This window comes from Perca flavescens, chromosome 6 (assembly GCF_004354835.1).
Source record: "Perca flavescens isolate YP-PL-M2 chromosome 6, PFLA_1.0, whole genome shotgun sequence".
Classification (NCBI taxonomy): domain Eukaryota; kingdom Metazoa; phylum Chordata; class Actinopteri; order Perciformes; family Percidae; genus Perca; species Perca flavescens.
Genome location: NC_041336.1, coordinates 19,248,243 through 19,270,455, shown reverse-complemented (window position 1 = coordinate 19,270,455; position 22,213 = coordinate 19,248,243). Strand labels below are relative to the sequence as shown.

General features: G+C 41.1%; 1 protein-coding gene across 1 annotated transcript; it reads left to right on the top strand.

Annotated features, from left to right (window-relative positions):
* Positions 1-3,979: 3,979 nt before the first annotated feature.
* chrnb2 (cholinergic receptor, nicotinic, beta 2) lies at positions 3,980-21,522 on the top strand. Its single transcript, XM_028580837.1, has 6 exons — positions 3,980-4,285; positions 12,963-13,108; positions 14,278-14,322; positions 15,916-16,025; positions 17,814-18,942; positions 20,793-21,522. Exons 1-6 carry the CDS (start codon positions 4,228-4,230, stop codon positions 20,943-20,945), a joined length of 1,641 nt encoding a protein of 546 aa, XP_028436638.1. The 5' UTR covers positions 3,980-4,227; the 3' UTR covers positions 20,946-21,522.
* The last annotated feature ends 691 nt before the right edge of the window (positions 21,523-22,213 follow it).

Below are 22,213 nucleotides of genomic sequence, written 5' to 3'. Positions count from 1 at the left end.
TTGTTGTTTCATTGTCTGATTTCTTTTTACATCAACCGCACAATAATGTGGGCTGTATATTATTGTTGTAAGACTTTTATTCAGTAAATAAAATAAAAATTCATATTAACTGCAGACAAACAGTGTTATTAATAGACATGCCTCCAGCAAAGTCAAAGCAGGGTTCAAGGGGAAAAAAGCACTGAAACGGAGATGAGAAGCTAACCAGAGTAAATCTGTGTGCTTTTCTCTTGTGGCTGTAAAACCATTGACCTGAGTGTGAAATCAATTACAGTTACACACATACAACCTCATGCATGCACACATCCTCACCTACTTGTAACCAAAAAACATGCACACACACATAACATACAGTACAAATACATAAATAGTGTACACACAAATGGTGTTCACTCACACAACCCAAAAGGTGGTGTATTTAAATCCTTGCCAACACACACGAAGCTTCTCACAAAAAACCGTGAAGCCTTATCCTCACAATAATGCATGGGAGCGCATGTTTGCGGTGAGATATGTCTAACCAGTAAACACCAGTGTATTGGTCTGCATGAGTGTGTGTATATGTGTGTGTGTGTGTGTGCAAGTGTGTGTGTGTGTGCAAGTGTGAATGTGCCCATGTGTGCATTAATGTGTGTGCATGCATTCCTGTTATGTGTGTGTGTGTGTGTGTGTGTGTGTGTGTGTGTGTGTGTGTGTGTGTGTGTGTGTGTGTGTGTGTGTGTGTGCGTGAGAGCAATAGAGAGAGAAGGACTCCGAATTTTTCTGTTCAGGGATTACCAGGTTGCCATGGTGATTAGTTAGAGTAAGGTAGGGCCTTCTCTACAGGGAGAGAGGAGAGGGAGGAGAGTGGAAGAGAAAGAGGGAGGAGAGACAGGCTGCAATATAAAAAGAGCTATGAATAACCACGGCCATAGTGCCATAGTAGCAATGTAGCTCCCCCACAGAATACCCTGCTTAGTTTGTGAATGGAGAGCAACATGTACTGAAATGAATAGGTCAAAAGTAACACACTCCTCTAACTGTCAGCTCACAAAACTGATTTTGTAGCACTTTATTGATCATAAGACACATCCTCAAAGGGTCACAGGGTCGACTCCAGAACAAATATTGAACCCAGGCTTTCCGGTTGAGGAGCCATCTCTTATAATAGCTGCCATCTTGCTATACCCAGTGTGTCACAAATGGCAATGTTACACAACAGCAGCCACTGCTAACTTTCACCCTTCCTTCCATCCGTGTGATCTGTTGTGGTTAGTCCCCCATGTTCTTAATTAAATCACAAAGTAGGTCAAAACAAACAACAAGGCCCGGGGTGCTGGACACATGATTTTTGCAGAGCATGTCAGTCTGTTTATGGGAATGTTGCATTCGGTAAACATCTAGCCTACAATCTTAAATGCTTCTTTAAGTTTTCTTGGCCTTACATATCATCACCACTCAGTGAAAACCATCTATCTCTTACTTAAGTGATTTTTAATTTTTTAGATCAATTTAAGGATTATGTGTTCCTTTATTGGATGAGAAATGTATCTTACTTCTTAAGATAAATAAACCATTTAACCCACTGGAGTATCTGAAAACTGCATCGTCACATAGAACCTTTTTTCATAGCTCACAAAAATGGACAATTTGAAGATACATAGTATTAGTGGTGAAAGAAGTATTCAGATCCTTTACTTAATAGTTGAAATACCAATAAAAAAAAAAATATAAATGAAAGTGCTGCCTTTAAAATGTTACAAAAGAATAATTACAGAAGTATTATCAGCAAAATGTACTTACAGAACAGTATCTAAAGTTAAAGTACTCATTTTGCAGCAAAATTACATTGTTATCTGTGTGCTTTGTTATGCACTTTGATATTGCATCTAGTTGAGGTTAAGCTCATTTTAATTAGGCCTACTTTTTATACCATTGGATTGCTCAATCTATAGCAGTAAATCAAGATGATCATGCAAAAAATTAACTACAATTGTCTAGTTTAAATGTAGTTGAGTAAAATGTACAATATTTGCCTTTGAAATGTCTTAAAGAAGTATAAAGTGACATGCAGTACATGTACCTTACAAAAGTACTATGCTCGTGGAAATGTAATTTAATGTGAAAGTAATGATTTCTTAAACTTGTCTTCATGTTACACTATGAATCAGTCTGTGATTCATAGATCAGATTTCTACATTGTTAATCAAAGTGTTGCCTAGATATGACAGAACCTGCAGGAAGTAATTTCAGCACCAGAAGACAGAATGACAGCAAGAGAGGAAGGGACAGAGGAAAGAGGAGAGAGATGGGGAGAGCGTGATGGGGTGTTAGGGGAAGACAAGCACTCGTGGGGGTCCCAGCTTTTAAATTATTTAGAGAGACTCACAGCACTCAGTGCAGAGGAGGAGCACTGTCAGGTCAGCTCATTCACTGCAGAGGACTGCACAGAGAGAGGCAGAGTGTATAAAGATAGCATGAGAAGAGGAAGACATTACTGTGGAAGAGTTTGCCTTCATATGTGCATGCATATTTACGTTTGTGTACATATACAGTGTGTGTGTGTGTGTGTGTGTGTGTGTGTGTGTGTGTGTGTGTGTGTGTGTGTGTGTGTGTGTGTGTGTGTTGTGTGCCAGTGTGCCAGCCACATGTTTGTTCTTTGTGTGTGTCGGTGATGAAAATAGACAAACTGAAGGAGAAACAGGTCGTTTCCTCCTGGAGCTTTCTGGTTTCTCTTAGTCACCACGGCAACCGCCTCCTCCCTCCATCCTGCACTCCTATTTACTTAGTTTACTCTTCCCCCATCCATCCCTCCCTGCCTCCCACACTCTTTTGATACCCCTCTCAATTTGCTGCATTCCCTCCTCCCCTCATTCAAATCAGTTGTTATATTTTTGTTATCATCAGGCATCCGACTCTCATCCTGACCATATAGAAAGCATGTTGCAATATCCAGAACGGAGTTGCAAGCTTCTCTATGTTCAACACAATTTATTTCTACCTGGCAAACCTTCCTCCTTGACTCCTTCCCCCTACCTGCCCAGTCTTTCCTCCCTCCCTATCAGCCTTTCTGAATCCCACATGTTTGACTTTGTGAATGGGGATTAGAGGTCACTTTGGTGGCCTAGAGGGGAAGAAACAAAGAAAGACATTTAATAAAAGATAAGTGACAGGAAGGGAAAAGAAAGAAGAAGAGGTCACGTAGGAGAAGGCAAGACCTACCCCTCAAGCTTCTAGAGGATGAAGATTATTCACAGAATAATGACTAAATTAGGCTCAGGCAGTCCTGGAAAAAAAGGTGGTGTGAGGTTACTTTAACGGGCACAGATGTGAGGTGTGTCAGAAACAAGAGCACAAAGCCTCGCACCCAGGGTCCAAAATTAACTTTTTTGTCCAGCAGCCAAATGGCTAGTAAAAGGATTACCATTGTTTTTTTGGCGGGTGATTGAAGCAAATCTTCCAGCCACTTGCATATTTTACCAGCATTTGGTTAGTAGATGGTGCTAATTTTGGACCAGTCACACCTCAACACAGATCTATATTTACAGTTCTACATGTCCATACCTTGATTGTGTTACACTAAATGATTTTATTTTCTAATTCATTTTCTCAGTAAACTATTTAGCATGTGGAGCAAAAAGGCCTTGATGCAGATGATGCATGATATATTTCGTTATGGCTGCTTGATAGACAAATAAATACATTTAAAATTAGAAGATACACAACACCATTGCTGCCTCAATATTTGGCCTGATGTTAATAAGCAGATAGAGTTGAGATATGCCATTTCGTTTGATAAGGTCACTACTGAGCACCACAGACACTGTAAGAGCACTGAATATTACATGGTGATGATGTGTGACTTTGTGTGGGGAAGACACTGGCATCGCTAGCTGATCTGTGGAGCCTCTGAGGTATGCCACATCCGCCCCTCCCGCCTCCTCCCCCTGCTCCTCTGCGCGCCCCCCGCCCCGCCCCCGCCTCTCCAGCGCGTCGCATCGCTGAGCGGTGTTCAGCACGGACAGCCAGCACCGCACGACCCAGCGCACAGCTTACCTGGCCCTGGTTCTCCCCTTTTCGGGCGAAAAAGTGCGGACCGACGAAGAGACCTGACCTCACCATGCCAGGTAGAGAGTAAAAGGAGCGTTGGATCGTGAGGAGCAGGGGAGTAATACTGCGTGTGTGCTTGGGGTGGCCTCTCCATCGCGGTGAACACCTTTCGGGCTCGGAGCGCGCTCGGACGCACGTATGATGATGGACGGCTGGCCGCCGCTGCTGCTGCTGGCTCTCCTCGCCATTGCGGGAGGTGAGTAACGTGTCCGTCTAATGGCTCCATCGATGCGCTTTTGTGTTGCATCGTCACCTTTGTAGGGCCAAAACCATCACGCGTTCGTGAATTCATAAGATCTGAATAGGTTTCTTCAAAGTAATGTGGGAGTGAGTGTGGAAACAAAAGGAGTGGTTAGATGCTGAAGAGAGGCAGACGTGGAGAAAATGACTCTTTCATTGCTGTGTCACCATTTTTCTCATAACAGCAGCGAGCGCGACGGAATGATGTAGTGGAGAAATATTGCCCTCTCCATATATCACATGCGCACACATAGTGTAGAAACACTAGCAAATACAATATAGCTAACATAATTATCCGTTTTAAAACCTAAAAGATTTTTTTTAAATTTAGGGTGTGTTTTAAACTCAATATAGTGCGTTTAGAGGCCTTACTTTATACTGTAAAGTAACACTATGTGGTTAGTATTGTTAGTATTGCTATCACAATAATTTTATGGAGTTATTAGTGAGCCTATTTATTTGGAAGAATATGACACATTTTGCAGACATTTTAAGGCATTTCAATGTTGCCCACACGTTGTTTTTGCTGCTAGTAGGCTGTGCATTCATTAGTTGCATGAAGAGCACACAGCAGACGTAGCCTATTTGTGAATGAGCAGGCAAACTACAAAACATTAACCTCAAAAAAACTCTGGGCCATTGTGACATCAGTTATGCTTTCCTCTCTACATATACATGGGGGGATAAATTATGTTATCACCCACTTACTCCCCTCCCTTCTCTCTCTCCCATTAACACTGAGGTCTTGCATTGAGTGGGCAGGTTAATGAGAGACACGTTGAGCAACTTCTGCATCCTGTCATCAAAGGACAAATGATGTATCATTCAGCAGCACAGGAACAGTATAACATCCTACACAGATAAATAGTCTTTTTGTCTTCATGTAGGACACACATAGGCTAGGCTATGTCTTATTTACGACGCGGCTGTTGCAGTGCAGTAGCAAATTAGGTATGTGTTAAGTGGAAAGCCATTAGGATGTTTGGACATATTTTACCTCCGTCAATAGGCAATTTGGTGTTAATTTCTGCTCAGGGAGGGATTGCTCGAATCAAAGCGGAAAACACATCAACTGATTGGTTGAATTACGGCTGCCGCTGTAATGTTTGTAATACTTTGGTTTTCATCATAATAACAACTTTTGAATTATATTGCACTCTTCAAAAACACACTGATAAAGTGTTTTACATATATAAGAACACTGAGATAGATATACATAAAAATATAAGTAATACAATTTCAACCATCTTCAGGTTAGTGCAAGGAACAAGCACTAACATGGGCACCTACACACAGAAAACTTAAGTCATATTTTAACAGTAGGGTTAGTTAATGTTTTATTTTGTTGGTGATACAAAGTACAAAAATACCAAATGTTTTACAAATACAAAAGCAGATACAATTGAGATAATAAATACTCACAAGAGCATATAACATTCATAAAAAATATAAAGTGTACAGGAGTAAAATTAGGTCTCTTTGCAGTACTATACAAATTAAACAAAATAGAATACTTTAACAAATATAAACTCAATGAAAACTACAAATATAACTAACTAAGAACCAACTAATAGAATATAAAATGTAACAAGAATATGTCCTGTTTATGAAGCCGCTCTAAACTTTCTGCACAATATTTGGTTCCCCGAGCACTCCGTTTTGTTGATCATTCCCTGAGTTTAAACAAGAGATTTGTGCACTAGAAAAATGCTACCAACATGAAATATTACTTAAGGAGCTTCAAAAACAGTGGAGTACTAATGACTCATCTCCCCTTAAGGGAGAAAATCTGATTAGCATCATCCTCAGAGACTATAAACTCAATCCACATGCAATCACACGTTTAAAGAAACAAGCACATGGTCGTGCGCACACCTGGATATAAACACATTTTAGAGATTCCCTAAAAAGAACTTACAAAACACATAATTGTAAAACACGCACTTATAAAGGACAACATTTGCTCCGACTCTGACTAAGTTATTCGTATGCGTCGGTTTTGTTTATATTGGTGTGGAATTAGAGGGAGAAAAATCATAACTGTACATCTCCAGACATACAACAATACTTTCTTAAATAAGACTTTAACATGCACAGACGAGCACAAACGGAGTCTCACATTCAGTGGCTGTGCTAGGGCGCTCAAGGACATTTCCCCACCTGTCTCAGACGCTGCCGCGATGTGGCCGTCCTGTTGTGTGAGGAGGATGTCTCCTGTCATTTCCCCTGCAGGCCATGCATAATAAACAGGTCTGTGGTGCTGAGTTGACCTGATGCGTGGGTTACTGGATATGTAGCACGGAGTACGTCAGTCTCATCACCCAAGGACGTCTAGTGTGGTTGGATTTGTTTTACACCAACACTTTTATCAGCGGCATCTTATAAAACAGATGTGTTTGACGCACAGCCAAGTCATCCTCTTTGCATGTGTGACTGGGTGAGTGTATGCATGCGCCATAATCTTTGTCCTCTGCTTTATGAATGCACTTAGTGAATATCAACTAACCATTTTTCTTGGCAGCGCTACAGTCTAGAAAGTTCTGCTCAGTCAGTTTTGCCTGTCATCACTTTTCTGCTGCACTGTTCCAGCCCACTGATCTCTGCAGCATCTCAACCTGCACATTACAAGCACCCTCCTATTGTCTCTCTCTCTCTCTTTCTCTCTCTCTCTTTCACTTTCTGTCTTCATCTTGCTCTCTCATTTCCTCTGTCTTTATCTTTTTGGACTGAGTCCCAACACACAGCAGCAACAGGATCTGATCAGTGGATAGGGGCTCCATCTGTGATAAGAAATGCACAACAGTCACACAATACAGGCCTTTATTTGTATTGTGAGAATGTGAGTGATCCTGTGTGTAAAACCATGTGCTCTCATGTGGGATTTGTGCAAGATGGTGTGTTTGTGCAAGATATTGTGTGTGTGTGTGTGTGTGTGTGTGTGTGTGTGTGTGTGTGTGTGTGTGTGTGTGTGTGTGTGTGTGTGTGTGTGTGTGTGTGTGTGTGTGTGTGTGTGTGTGTGTGTGTGTGTGTGTGTGTGTGTGTGTGTGTGAATGTAGTAGCAGCACACAGCAGTATGTGGCCCTGGAGATTAGGGGGAAGAAGAGGAAGAGAACAGAGGTTTAATAGAACATTAAGTAGTGGAGAAGAAGTGGCAGATAAGAGACATTTGGAAAGTTGAGAGTTTTAATCGTTTTAATGCAAGTGTGTTTAAAAAAAAAAGTTTGATTTACATTGACGCAAGGTTGTGCTTATGTTGCTCAGCTGCAGGTGTGTAGAAGTGTATTCAAGATAATACAAACCCTCCTCTAGTGATAAGATGTATAATAACATAACATGCAATCCCTGAAATATGCACCACAATAGTTAGAAAGCCATACCGTCTTTCATCAAACAGCTGAGCTCCTTGGGCTGTAAATAGTACAAACCATACTGCATATCCCCACTGTGAGGATTTCATACTTCTGTGCTTTTCAACTGTAGATTCTTTAGTAGTCTAAAACCACTTAATCACTTTCCACAATGTTTGACTATACCTTTGATATTCTACAATATAAAAAAAGAAATGTGACTGGTATATAACATAGAAAATAGATAGAAATAATCATTGGAAATTTTGAGATGTTGACTAGAATCAGAAAAAGAGCTTTGTAGGTTCAAGCTATAGGTAGATGTGTTTCTATATTTGGATCAATGCTTGGCCCCACTGTATGTATTTGTAATAACAGGCCTGACAAAAGTCTCTGTGGAGTTTTGTGAGGCCAATTTTATAACAATAAACTTTGATGATACATTATTGCTAAAACGTTCACACTACAAAGATATCTAAGATATGAAATGAAGCAGTTATTGCAGCGATCCACAGACTGCTGTCTCTTTAACTGATCTTTTTTCTCTGCACAAGGCTTAATATCTATCAGGATTGTAACTAACAATTGTTTTCATTAGTGATTAATCAGCCGATTACTCTCTCGATTAATCGATCAATTGGTTGATTTATATAAAATGTCATAAGAATGCTTTATCACAATTTCCCAGACCACATGGTCTTTTTTGTGGTCCAAAACCCAAAGTTATTCAATTTACAATGATGTAAAAAAGACAGAAGCAGCACATTTAAAAAGCTGGAACCAGTGAATGTTGTAGATTTTTGCTTGAACCATGTACCATTGTACCATCAGACTTTTAGCCTAAGGTCTGTGCTGGAGGAATCTGCAAATGCTTCTTTTAACTCACATCTTGCACCACACTCTTAAACTCTTTTTTTATATGTCGATGTATAGAACTTGTCAAGTTTTAATCTTGTGTCTGTTGTGTATCTATCACTAACATATCCTATTCATTTGTGTGCATCTTTTTATCCATCTATGTATGTAACCACAATCTGATTTTATATAAGGGCTTTGTGATTAAGTTAGTATAAGTATTATTAGTATTATGGTATTGTTCATGAGAACAGAATTAAGTACAGAAGTGTAGTAATTGCATACAGAAAGTTTGACCATTCATCCTTATTAGTAATGGAAAATGCACAAGTTCAACTGGCCACACTCTTCTTGACTGTGGAGATTGTCGAATTCAGGGACCATAAAGCTTCTTCTAGCCCTCAGTTAGTCCACAGTGGGATGGCTTTGTTTTTGGAGTGCTGTGATATTGCGGCTGGATGGAGGATCAATATTAATATCTCATTCATGGGCACTACGGTGCCAATTGGGTGTTGCCAGTAGATCAATGGATCTCTCCATTATTGATTTAAGAATATTTCAGCATGCAGCCAAAAATCTACTTTGGCAGAGCGCAGAGCAGAAAGCGACCTTACTTTCCCTCCAACCTTTTCTCATTTGAGTGAGCTTATAAATAGAGATCATCGCTGTAATAGTCTAAGCGGGATAATTCAATTTAGCTTTCGCTTTGCCCTCATTTTCTCCACATTTTACTTTACAGAATGTGTGAACAAAGGCCCCAATGTAGCTTTATAAACTGCAACATTTGCTGTTAAATGTAACGATTGATGATTTTATATGATCGAACAAGTTACAACGATTTTCCAAGAATCATGAGTAAGACACACTGTGAGGTTGATCAGCACACTAATAATATAATAATAATACATTTATTTATAAAGCGCTTTCAAGTCAAAGTGCTGTACAGAACATAGAAAATGCAGTTTAAAAACAGTTCCAATGACTAAAATATAACACACACTCTCAGAAAAACATTAGATTAAAAATTAGGTCTCATACACAACAGTAAACAGATGGGTCTTTAGCTTTGCTTTAAAAACCTCAACAGAACAAGCCTGCCTGATGTTCAGAGATCACTAAGATCAATGGCGGTTTAAAAGAAGGAAAAAGAAACAGATGTAGTAATGAAGCAATCGAACACTGAACATGGCTACCATCTCGTCTGTTCCTGTGCTGTCACACGTGTGTGTGTGTGTGTGTGTGTGTGTGTGTGTGTGTGTGTGTGTGTGTGTGTGTGTGTGTGTATGTATGTGTGTGTTTGCATGCATGTACATGGTGGTGTGTAACTTCCCTTGCTCCAGGGTCTAATGGGTGAGCCCTGCTGAAATATTCATAGTGTCACATTATGTTTGCAATATTTGCAAAGGAAAACAACCAGAATACAACCTGAGCTACCAGCAACATTACAACCACTCAGCTTGGCCTTTAGCATGACAGCGTGTCGTATGAAGAGAGAGTTCAGTCTTTGTTTCGAAGCATTGGGTGCTGAGGATGAGGAGGAACATGTTTGTGCAGTGATCAGGCTGGAGTGTGTGTGGATATTTTTATCACTTGTTCTTGAGATAAGAATAAACCAGAAAAGCTCTCTGTTTTGGTCTCTAATTTGTCTCAGTGTCGTAAAGTATTAGTCTATACTTTCATTCTGAGCCCATGCGTGCAAATATTTTAGTGAAAAAAAGCAGAAAATATGAAGACTCAAAGAGTGGATATGTAAGACAAGACTGCACATTCTTTTTTGCTTCAACAACACACTTTTTTTTTCTAGTAAGTGCAGGAAATATTGAAACTGTTGAAACATTTTAACAGCCTATGTCACATTGTTAAGATCCTGACAGAAAATGTAATATATAACCTATATATATATAATTATATATACATATATATTTATATATGTAGCTATGTAGCTGTTTTCAGACTTACTCCTTGGCCTGTTGAAAGTTATATAATCCTAACGTCAAAGAAAGAAACAGGCCAAAATTGACAGAGATGATGTTTAAATTGCAATTTTGTACACTTCTTTTTTGACTGAGGAGCTTTCCCGTAAACCCACATAATTACTCCTACTCAAACAATATGATATCAAAGATGAGGTGAATCAGCTCTTACCTGGTATAAGGTTTGTTTTAGGTGCTTTGGTCTTTTGAGCAAAGACATTACATTAGAATCTTCTTTTTCATCCATTTAAGTGCCCAGATGCACCAGGATGTTTGATATAATGTGAGAAAAATGAAGCAAATAGAATCCTTCTCACAAACTGTGTTTACAAAGAAAATCCACTGTATTCGGAAATATTTAGTAAGACATTTAACATGGCCTCTAGTTAGTTGGAGCCAGAAGCTACCATCATGAATATGGCTGATGGAAATGTAGGCCTTTTCTGCTTCATCATTGTTTAAGTGAAATGTATTAGCTTTCTGTCTTATCCGACTGGGTTATTGCCTTGGGCTTCTGAGAATAATATACATTACTCATATGGTTCAGGCACAGACAGTAGTGTTTATTTCCCTCATGAATATGTGCACATACAAACACACACACACACACACACACACACACACACACACACACACACTTAAAAAACAGGCGCCTGTGCACAATAAACAACCAGAGTGCTACATGTATACACACATGTGCTGACAGGATGTGTATTGATGATGGTGGATTAGCAAGAGAAGGGGCAATAAATGGACAGTGGCTGTCAGCGACGGGGAGATGGAGATAACAGGAAGGATGAGAGCGAGGGAGACAGTCAGGGGAGGGAGGAGAAAATACGGGCCGGCTCAAATGATGGAAAGACGGTAAAAGAAGATGAGACGGAAGAGACGGGACGCAGAAAAGAGCAGGAGATTAAAAAGAAAGGGAGGGGGAGCGATGAATTGCGTGTTTAGTTTAAGGGGCATAAATAGAGTCCTCATTGATCCAGAGACAGAGGCTATCATTCCTGCTCAGTGAACACAGCAGTGCTACGGGGCGGAAGGTGGAGATCAGGGGGGAGATAAAGGGGGAGGACTGAGTGTCAGAGGAGCTCAGAAACACATTCAGAGGGAAATAAAAAAAAAAAAAAAGGAAATTGGTTCAGTACATTTAGGCCTAGTTTATTTCTCTAGGTTTTTAATTTCCATTTCCATATTTTTACATCTCTAATAGAACTTAACCCAACATTTATTGTGTTTATCTCTGTCCCGTTTTTTAAAAATGTATTTCCCTTCATGTATGAAGCTTTTTTTTTTATCTTTGATAAAATATTTATTTTCTTTATTTTCAATTGACTTCTGATTTATTAACCAAATTTCAGTCAATGATTAGTTTTTAGTTTTATGCAGATGATTTATGTAAAAGAATGTAATAAAGAGGAGTGTTTGGGTCTTTGTATTTAATCATATATTATTTTAGATTGTTCTCTTTTTCAATTTTTATCGTTTTTTTTATAATCTTTGTTTAGTGCATAGACCCCTCTTGAAAATAAAAGGGTTCATCACATGTATCCTTAAATAAAATTAAAAAAAAATCTGTGTTAATTTAACCCACACTAGCTTTTACGTGTTTGTTTACAATATCCTGCAACGTTAATAGCCTCTAAAATAGCAGGTTCAGATATGACAACGTTAATACCACACAGTAAGCAGTCTGTGTTTATCTCCAGGGGGAACGTGTGAGGGAATTGTGAGAGGGAATAGATACAGCAGAAGTGAGCAGATGCCAGAGAGGCAGGGAGTGAGAAGTGGGAGAGAGAGGAAGGCAAGAGGAAGTGCAGAACAGTTGTTTTCTCACCTCCCCTCCTGTGTGTGCTGTGTGACAGCCCTACCTAAACTTGACCACTCACACAGATATGACTGCAGTCTGCTACAGATGGAGGGATGGTGGACAGGTGAGAGAGAGAGAGAGAGAGAGAGAGAGAGAGTGGAGGGGGGGACAGATGGGAAAAGACAGGAAGAGACATGAAAGATGGAGTGAAAATAACCCAAAGCTACAAAAGACTGGCAGTTGGAGAGAAGTGCAAAACAGCAGAGGAGAATAGATAGAGACAGAGAAGAGGCACGGAGAGAGTGATAGAGACAGAAAGGATAGCGATAGAGACATTCAGATTGGTTGACACATTATTATGATGTCAGATATTGTAAAAAGTGTGCATCGAGCTGTGCTGACGTGCTCCAGTCAGCAGTGATGAGTAATGCCATAGTTCAAAGGCTTTGCATTCTCGATAGACATGGATCGCCAGCTGGCAGTGAGGGCAGTGGCCAAACAGAGAAACCCCAACAGCACCACTGATTCCCTGCCCTTGTATGATTACACTATATGATAAAAGAAATCCAAGAGAGACACAGATGGCTGCACCATTTTCTTCTCATGATAGAGGCAGATGATGATAATGATAATGTGTTCTCATTACAGGCGGCCTCGGGGCAGACACAGAGGAGCGGTTGGTGGAGCATCTCTTGAACCCTGCCCACTACAACAAACTGATCCGTCCTGCGACGAATGGCTCCGAGCTGGTTACCGTGCAGCTGATGGTGTCGTTGGCCCAGCTCATCAGCGTGGTGAGTGTGCACGTGTCTCTGGGCTTGTGTGTTTGAATCTGTGTGCACCGTTCACAGCATGAGGACAGTCCAATATGTTACGCATCATTTTATTTTGATTACACATTAAAGAAAAGGACTCTAAAAGATGGCATTAATTACACGAAGAAGACATTTGTAAGGTGCAAAAACTGCCATAATGCTGACTAATGCTGTTCCTCCTGATCTATTGACTCTGCAAAATGATTTGTATTCACCTCCCATGGTTAAAGCTGAAAATGAAGTTGTCTAATGATGTAAATCCCAGGAAATCTCAAGCCAATCTGATAATCATTTAATCCTTGGGCCAAGGCCTGATCTGTTTCATGGAACTCATGTTGAGATTATTATTTTATTTTTTTAAAGACAGACCAACATTTAGTGGTGGAGAAGTATTAAGATCTTGTACTTAAGGAAAAGTGAAAATTCTCTATTACAAGTTAAAGCCCTACATTCAAAATCTTACAAGCAAGTATTATCTGAAGATGCACTTAAAGTTACAGTACTTACTCTGTAAGTGTTCAATTATATATTAATACTACTGAATTATTATTATTATTGATGCAGTAACATGTAAGCCACGTTTGAATGTTGTTAGCTAATTGTACTAATTTTATATACTCCTAATTTTAGGTTTTTAAAATTGTCATCTGCAAAGTAACTTTATAAAGTAGCATAACATTTTAATACTTGAGTAAAGTACAAGTAACTCAGAATTGTATTTACTTGAGTAAATGTCACGACTGATCTAAAAATGCTACACTGACATATATTAGTTTATCTTTGTGTAAGTTAAAGGGCTTTTACAGTTGTATAAAGTCTTCTGTGGTTCTGGAGGAGCTTTTAAAAAGTCTCAGAAATGAACCCCTATGTTGTCATCAAGGTTATTTCGGCTTGGGCTTTAAGACTTGGATTTTGTTTTGCAGATAACTTTATAAACTGGGGGTGTAGAGTTTGAAATACATTGGCATTTACCGAGCAATGAAAGACGCTTTCAAGATGCATATTGCAAGCTTGAATTGGACTACAATTCAGGATATCTGGGATTGTTGCATCAATGTTATGCCATTTGTTTTAGAAGGAAATGTAATGAATCACTGAGGTAGCTCTTTAACCATAGTTTATAATGTATATGTCTTCTTTTGCTGCAGCATGAAAGAGAGCAAGTTATGACCACCAATGTCTGGCTAACACAGGTGAGATTTCCCACTCTTCTCCTAATCTTATTGCCCTAACATATAGTAAACAATCTGCCACACAGTGAAAAAGAAATGAAGACAGAATCATTATCACTCTACAATACATTACAGTATACATGCTGTATAAATGATATAATCATGGGCCACCGTGTTATTAAACCAGTAGACCTTAGTACATGAGCAGCGGTCTAGTTATTGGAGGGGACAGATGCATCCCTGTGTTGTGGCTGTGCAGAGTCTAATCCGGCCTCCACTCATGTGGAGCAGCAGCCATGAGAACTGACATGACTGGTGAAGTGTCCGAAACTGAGAGAGATGTCAAACAGTACACCTCCTCCAAAACCCCAAATCTGAAAAATGAGAGAGAGTTGAATTTTATGAGCAGGAAACACAGATTATTTTGTTATACCCAAATCACAGATAGCTAATCATACCAGAAGCCCTTTGCACACATGCTGAACCCCTATTTCTTTTTGTCAGTCTGTGGTTTTGGATGAGACCTCACACTGTAAGTAATGTGACCCTGACTGAGCTGTGACTCTCTTCTACATGACTGGCTATTTGTATGCTTACAGCTGAGGCCTATAACATGGTAGAACATGTGGGTGTACACATTTACACGCACACACACACACACACACACACACACACACACACACACACACACACACACACACACACACACACACACACGGTATACAAATGCATCCACCCACACTCAATGGATACACCTACACTCATTGTCAGCATATGTGCTTATTTTTGAGGGGAGGGCAGGTGTTACATTACACAAATGTATGTTTAATTTGGACGTAAATTTAGATCTAAATGAAAACTTTTTAAATTAGATTGTTTATAGCTTCATGCATTTTTCTATCTTATGTTGACACACATGCAAATACACTTGCACCTGAGCAAGTTAGGATTTATGACATTGTGTGACGGAGCGTAGAATGGCCATCAATGCTTTATGGATCCTTTGCTATCGGTGAGCAGGGGAGCCAAGGACAGCTGTCCTGAGCCAAGACAAACTGTAATGACCACAATGCATCACAGTTACTGCAGATGACCTAGCATGAGCATTACAGCTCCAACATGGCCATAACATAGAAGAGCCAGACAGAACTGCTGTTGCGGGTCGCAGAGGCTTCAGTGTGGCAGTGTCAATGACTGACCCACAGCATACAGAACAGGATAATGCTGTCTTTTACACAAGGTTACCAAGATGTTTGCTGAAGCAAGCGCACACAAACGCACACACACACATGCACACACACACGTACACACACACACACACACACATACTAATCATGCTGATTGGTCTGTGGCTGGATGTGTTTAAAAGACAGGGGTCAGGGTTGGCATGAGCGCTTCACTCTCTCTCTCTTTGGCTTATAGTTGAACGTATGATGTAAGCGTAGAGGGACACACAGGACAGTATGTTCCCCAGGCTTGTGTGTGTCATTATGACCAGAGACAGATAGACAGACAGACAGACAGACAGACCTCCTCTCTGCTCCTCTCAAGACATCTTCTTGTTGCTGTACTGGCGCACGAGTGATTAAGCATTTTGTTTTTATTGGCCCACAGGAGTGGCAGGACTATCGTCTGACTTGGGTCCCTGAGGAGTTTGATGGGATGTTGAAGGTCAGGCTACCCTCAAAACACATATGGCTGCCTGACGTGGTGCTCTACAACAAGTGAGTCACTCACTCACCCTCCCACCCTCAGATCTGAAGACACACGAAGGCTCATGGATGCATGCACGCTCATAAATATGCACAACAAAAGCACATACAGTTTTTATATCAAACTGATGATTTGATCCAGCTGCCACCATTGTACTGTAAGTCACGTTGGATAAGAACATCAATTAAATTAAAGGTTTCATTGTGTAATACATACATGCAGGCCTGCCACATATGACTGAATATTTCCTCTGTAATCTGTTCACATCACTCATGCTACATTAGTATACAGTACAGAACACTTCAAAGATGGAGTCATCAACACAACACACCCACATAGATACTGTACTGCAGATGCATACAGTTAACCGAAAACAAGCACATATTTACACACATCCAAACTCTTCTTTGTTTTGGGTTGTTGTAAAATGTGATGTTTATCTATTTATCTGCATACACAGATGCTTAATATATATTTATGTATTTGCATTTTAATTTAGAAAGTCATTTTTAGGCCTGGAGTAATTTATAAGGGAGCTCCAGGGGCAAAGGTTTGCTGTTGAGCCGCTATTGACCCCCATCCACAGCCCTACCCTTTGTGCATTGTGAATGCACCTTGCCACAGAAACCAACTAGTACTCCGATGCTACAATACTTTGCGGTAATTTGATTTAACACCAATTTACTTTGGAATATATACACTATACAACTATTGGCTATTTCCCATATTCCCAATTGTTAACCCAGACTTGAGGGTAGGTTAAAATCAACTGTATGGCAAATATATGCAAAATCACAAATGTAAAACAATCCAATGTTATGTTCAGTGCTATTAAGTGTAGTGCATTATATAACACAAACAAACTCTTCAAGAAACAGAAACTTCAGTTAATTACAATTAGCTTGCATGTCTGAGGGAGGTACGGATGCAGACCACTTGTCTCAATGTAATGGAAACTGAGTGTCAGCCTACAGTATGTAAATCAGCTCATCAGAGTACAGTGATCTGTCTGGCCTTCTCCTCTTTCCCGGCCTCAGTCCTTACTTTACTAAAGATTAAAAGATCCCTGACCCGCAGCACTCTGGATAAAATGATCCCGCTAATCCCACGAACCCTACGTCGCTATCCTCCCATTCAAACGCCTGGAAAAAGCAGTAATATAGAGCTGCTCATTTGGAATTAGATTTTGTAACTAAATCAGCAGGGAAGTTGGTGTTTCTGAAGGTGTACTTTGGCAGGTGGGTCAATTGTGTAATCAGTCAAAAATTATGAATTACAATCTTATGTCTTATGTCTCATCTCACAGCATTAACCATCATTAATGACTTATAATTCAAAATGCTTACGTTGAATGGAAATTCAATGTACAGCTTTACGTAATGTTGTCAGCTAACTTCTGACCAAAGTTTCTAATTCGAGCTGTTTAACTCGACCCAGTATGACCTGTGAGCTGTGTTTCCTGTCTAGACTGCATGCTCATCCTGTTCCTTGTGTTTGTAGAAGCAGTTTTGTGTGACCCTGCTGTCCTGAGACGCCTTACAGCCCTGTGTGTGTGTGTGTGTGTGTGTGTGTGTGTGTGTGTGTGTGTGTCCTAGAGCTCTTTAATTAAGCCGTATTGCATAATGACATGCATCATGTTCCACAGTTTATGAAACTCATGGGAAACATCTCATTATACTTTACGTTAGATATATATAGAATTATTATTTTTTAAACTAATGAATCACACAAAGGTTTCTGTTTATGTCTGACACCTTCTTTTTGTCTTTCATCTCCCTTTTCATCTCTCTCCCACTCAGTGCTGATGGGGTGTACGAGGTGTCATTCTACTCTAATGCGGTGGTCTCCTACGACGGCAGTATCTTCTGGTTGCCCCCAGCCATCTACAAGTCAGCCTGTAAGATCGAAGTCAAGCACTTCCCCTTTGACCAGCAGAACTGCACGCTGCGCTTCCGCTCCTGGACCTACGACCGCACCGAGATCGATCTGGTGCTCCGCGCTGATGTGGCCAGCATGGACGACTTCACGCCCAGCGGTGAGTGGGACATCATCGCCCTGCCAGGCAGACGAAACGAGAACCCAGCTGACCCCACCTACGTGGACATCACGTACGACTTTATCATTCGCAGGAAGCCTCTTTTTTACACCATCAACCTCATCATCCCGTGCGTGCTCATCACCTCGCTGGCAATCCTGGTCTTCTACCTGCCCTCTGACTGTGGAGAGAAGATGACGCTCTGCATCTCCGTGCTGCTGGCTCTCACTGTGTTCCTGCTGCTGATCTCCAAGATTGTCCCACCCACTTCACTAGACGTCCCTCTCGTGGGGAAGTACCTGATGTTCACCATGGTCCTGGTCACTTTCTCTATCGTCACCAGTGTGTGTGTGCTGAATGTACACCACCGCTCGCCCACCACACACACCATGCCCCCTTGGGTTAAACTGGTGTTCCTCAACAAGCTTCCGGCCTTGCTCTTCATGCGCCAGCCCAGGAACAGCTGCGAGCGCCAGCGCCTGCGCCAAAGAAGGAGGGCCCAAGAGCAGAAGGAGGGTGGGCGCAGCGGGGAGGCGGGGGCCTTGATGGTGGGGCTCGGGCTGGGCGGCACTGGCGGGAACGGAGGGGGAACCTCCACAGGGGTGTTCAGCAAGGAAGACAATGACCCTTGTACCTGCTATGTGAACCGGGCGTCTGTTAAACAGTTTGGAGGGGATCTGGGAGGTGCAGGAGGGGGATCCTTGGATGGTCTAAACAGGGTGAGGGAGGGCCGGGAAGGGGGCTCTGGAAACCTGCCGCGGGGGAAGCAAGCAGCAGGAGGTCCTGCTCTGACTCAGGCCCTGCTGGCTCAAGCCTGTCCGGGCTTTGAGGAGGCTGTGGAAGGAGTACGCTTCATCGCTAACCACATGAAGAGTGAGGATGATGATCAAAGTGTGAGTATTATATTATCTGTATGTGACCATTTACAACATTACAGTAATAGTCTCTGTTGCCCCTTACCAGAGCTCGACCAGTACTGGATTTTTTAGGGTGATAGTGATATTGTGAATAATAAACAAAATTAGATAACAATATATCAACAGTAAAAACAAAATAAAAGATAAACAAGCATTTTGTGATAAAGAGTATAGATACAGTACTATAGAAACAGTTTAACAATAAACTGTATAGTCAGAGATGACAGTAATAGCAGATATACATTTAAATGTAAGTATTTAAAGCTGCTCTAGTGAATATCTTTATATTAAGAACGGATCAAGTGACTATGTGTAATGCTCATAGTCACAAACCCACAAGGAATTATCACCGGGCTATCTAGCTTTACTGTTTTGGTTCACTCTCGCCATTTTCATCATCGTCGTTTCCAGAGACACTATGCAGCTTTTTTCAGCACCAAAATATTTTTTTTAAATGCTGATTAACTCCTGTATGCTGCCTTTCCAGCACCAAACAACAGACAGACACAGTTAGCAACTAGCTGGTCAACACAGTGGAGCATTTAGCAGAAAAAGATACAGATATTTCTGGTTTGGTAGAAACCAAAACAAAGCTGAGAGTAAATATTGGACTTAGGTAGCCAGAGACACGAGTGCTAATGTTGCCACATGACTGCCAGATGTGTAAATAGGCAACTGTTAGCTAACACGTTCATTATATCAACTTTATAATGTGATAATGTCAATGTTTGTTTACAACTTTTTGCTCTGCACCCAAGTGGTAAAAACAAATTAAAAAGTAAAACATTCAAATTATATTGTTTAACTAGATTCTTTACATTAAACACAAAAACACAAAGTGATGCTGATGCCAATAAATCCTTTATTGCTGCACTTTAATGCTCTTCAATTTCCTGCCAACACACACTTCAATATTTATATATCTGTGATAAACAGATTTATACCAGCCTGCCAGTGTGTCGCTTGGGCTCTCCTCCATATTAAAATGAATTATTATCTTGTCTCCGTGTGAGTAAAATCATAGTATAAATGATTTTATGTGCACATGTTACTAACCATAAAAAGCATCATGAGCAGCACAGATCTGTCCTTTCAGTGCCATATCAAGTTATAGTGACGATAGAGCGGCACATGAGTCCTGCTCAGTTCTGCCATTTGAAACGCATGGGGGATTACACCAGAGCATAAGCAAAGGAGACAGATCTGGTGACGCAATCATAGCTCTCTGAATATTCAACACAGACATGTAATTATAGCAGCGGCATGACGTGTGCATAGAGAAGGAGTACAAATGGAGAAGCACTGGAAAAGAGGGACCAAGAAAGTGGAGTGAGGGTGGCATTTTTTATCGCCAGACCAGCCTTCTCTCCTGGAATGAAAGAAAAAGACACAGAAATAGACAGAAATAATCCTCAGTAACTCTGTCCATCATCGTATATAGTTATCATCCCGTCGCCATGCCAACCGCTTTAAAATCCTCCGTCTCCTAGCACAGTGCATGGTGCGTCAGCCCTTCCCCTCCCCCTCCTCCCCCAGTCATCATCGCAGGGGTTACAGTATGTCAGCACACCCCTCTGTCTCTCTGCCCTCCATCACTCTCTCTCGTCTCTCCCGTCCTTCTCCTTCTCCTTGACTCGTGTTGGACCTCATCAGAGCTGTGTGGCAAAACGAGTCTCTGCTCACATTAACCCTTCACCTCCATTAACCCTCAGTACAGGGAAAGGCAAGGGGGTAGATAGAGAATGAGAATGAGAGGTGGGATTCTGCTCACTCTAATCTGTCTCTTCACCCCATCCTAAACCCCTTTTGTCCCTCCCCGTCCACAGGTGAGCGAGGACTGGAAGTACGTTGCCATGGTGATCGACCGTCTCTTCCTGTGGATCTTTGTGTTTGTGTGCGTGTCCGGCACATTAGGCATGTTCATGCAGCCGCTTTTCCAGAATTACACAGTCAAGACCATCACCAGCTCGCCAGGCTGACCATTGCCAGGCCGAGAACATGCTGACCTGACAGCGCCCCCCGACCAATCAGCACAGCAGGACAAGAGCCGGAGGTGGGCGGGGGGCGGGTCTGGGTTTTATTGTGTCTACTGAACTGGAAAACAGAACTGGAACTGAACAGCAATCACGCCCATTACCTTTATAGTAACGTTTTTTGCAACGAACAACTGTTTTTCTTGAATGAAGAAAAAGGTAAACACCATCATACTCTTACAGTACCTGCAGTTTTTTGTCCAGATGTTTAATGGACTGACCTCCCCTTTCTGGTGGAAAGGTCCCTCCCTGCTCTCCTCTTCAGCCAGTCAGGGAGCGAGGATGCTTTGATTCCTTGTTGAACCTTACGCCAGCCTATGAACACTTCCGCTCCGCACTATCGACGCTGACTGCCTAATTGACACATTACATGCCCGCCTTCAACTATGACTTTACTCATCCTTAATATTGACTGATGTCAGAGGGAGCTAATCAGAAAGGGAAGGGATGTTCATATCAAGGTTCTTATGCATTTATTTAATTTTTTCAGAAATCCACTATGCCAGTGAACTGATTTAGTATATTTTATCATAGCATAGCAGCTTACCACAGTATAGCATTAGGAATATATTATTAAGATTTCTCTATGTGTTAGCTCATGCGAGGGTCTGTTCCTGATAGAGAGGCTATGGTATGTTGTATGATTGTATAGATTAAACAAGAATGTGATATAAACTGTACTACACAGCCTGTGATGCGCACACTAACACAATATGTGTACAAGCAACAGATTGTGAAGGAAAACACATGGAGCGGGAAGAAAAAGCCGGGTTGCATTATTCGATAAAAGGGATAAAGTAATAGATGCATGGACAGGGTTTTGCTTCAAGAGTTGTGCACATTAAATAGACAGCAGCAGCCTGCTGTGCCAGAGGGCACAGCTGCAGTGAGAGGAGTTCAGCTTCAGAGAAACTGAGGAATCTGAGCCAAGATGGTGGATAGGACCTCTTATATGATGGACAGTAAGAACATGATTTCCCCAAGATGGAGTATCTAGAGCTCAGTTGAGATGTAGCAAAGATCAGTATTAGAAAAAGTAACATGTCAATCAAATTATATTGATGATGGGAAGGGAATTCTATCATGGAAATTAAGATATTATGTGTATTAATATGTAATTTCATATTTCAGTATGTAATGTTCAAAGCATACATGTATGCGCGTGTGTGTGTGTGTGTGTGTGTGTGTGTGTGTGTGTGTGTGTGTGTGGAATG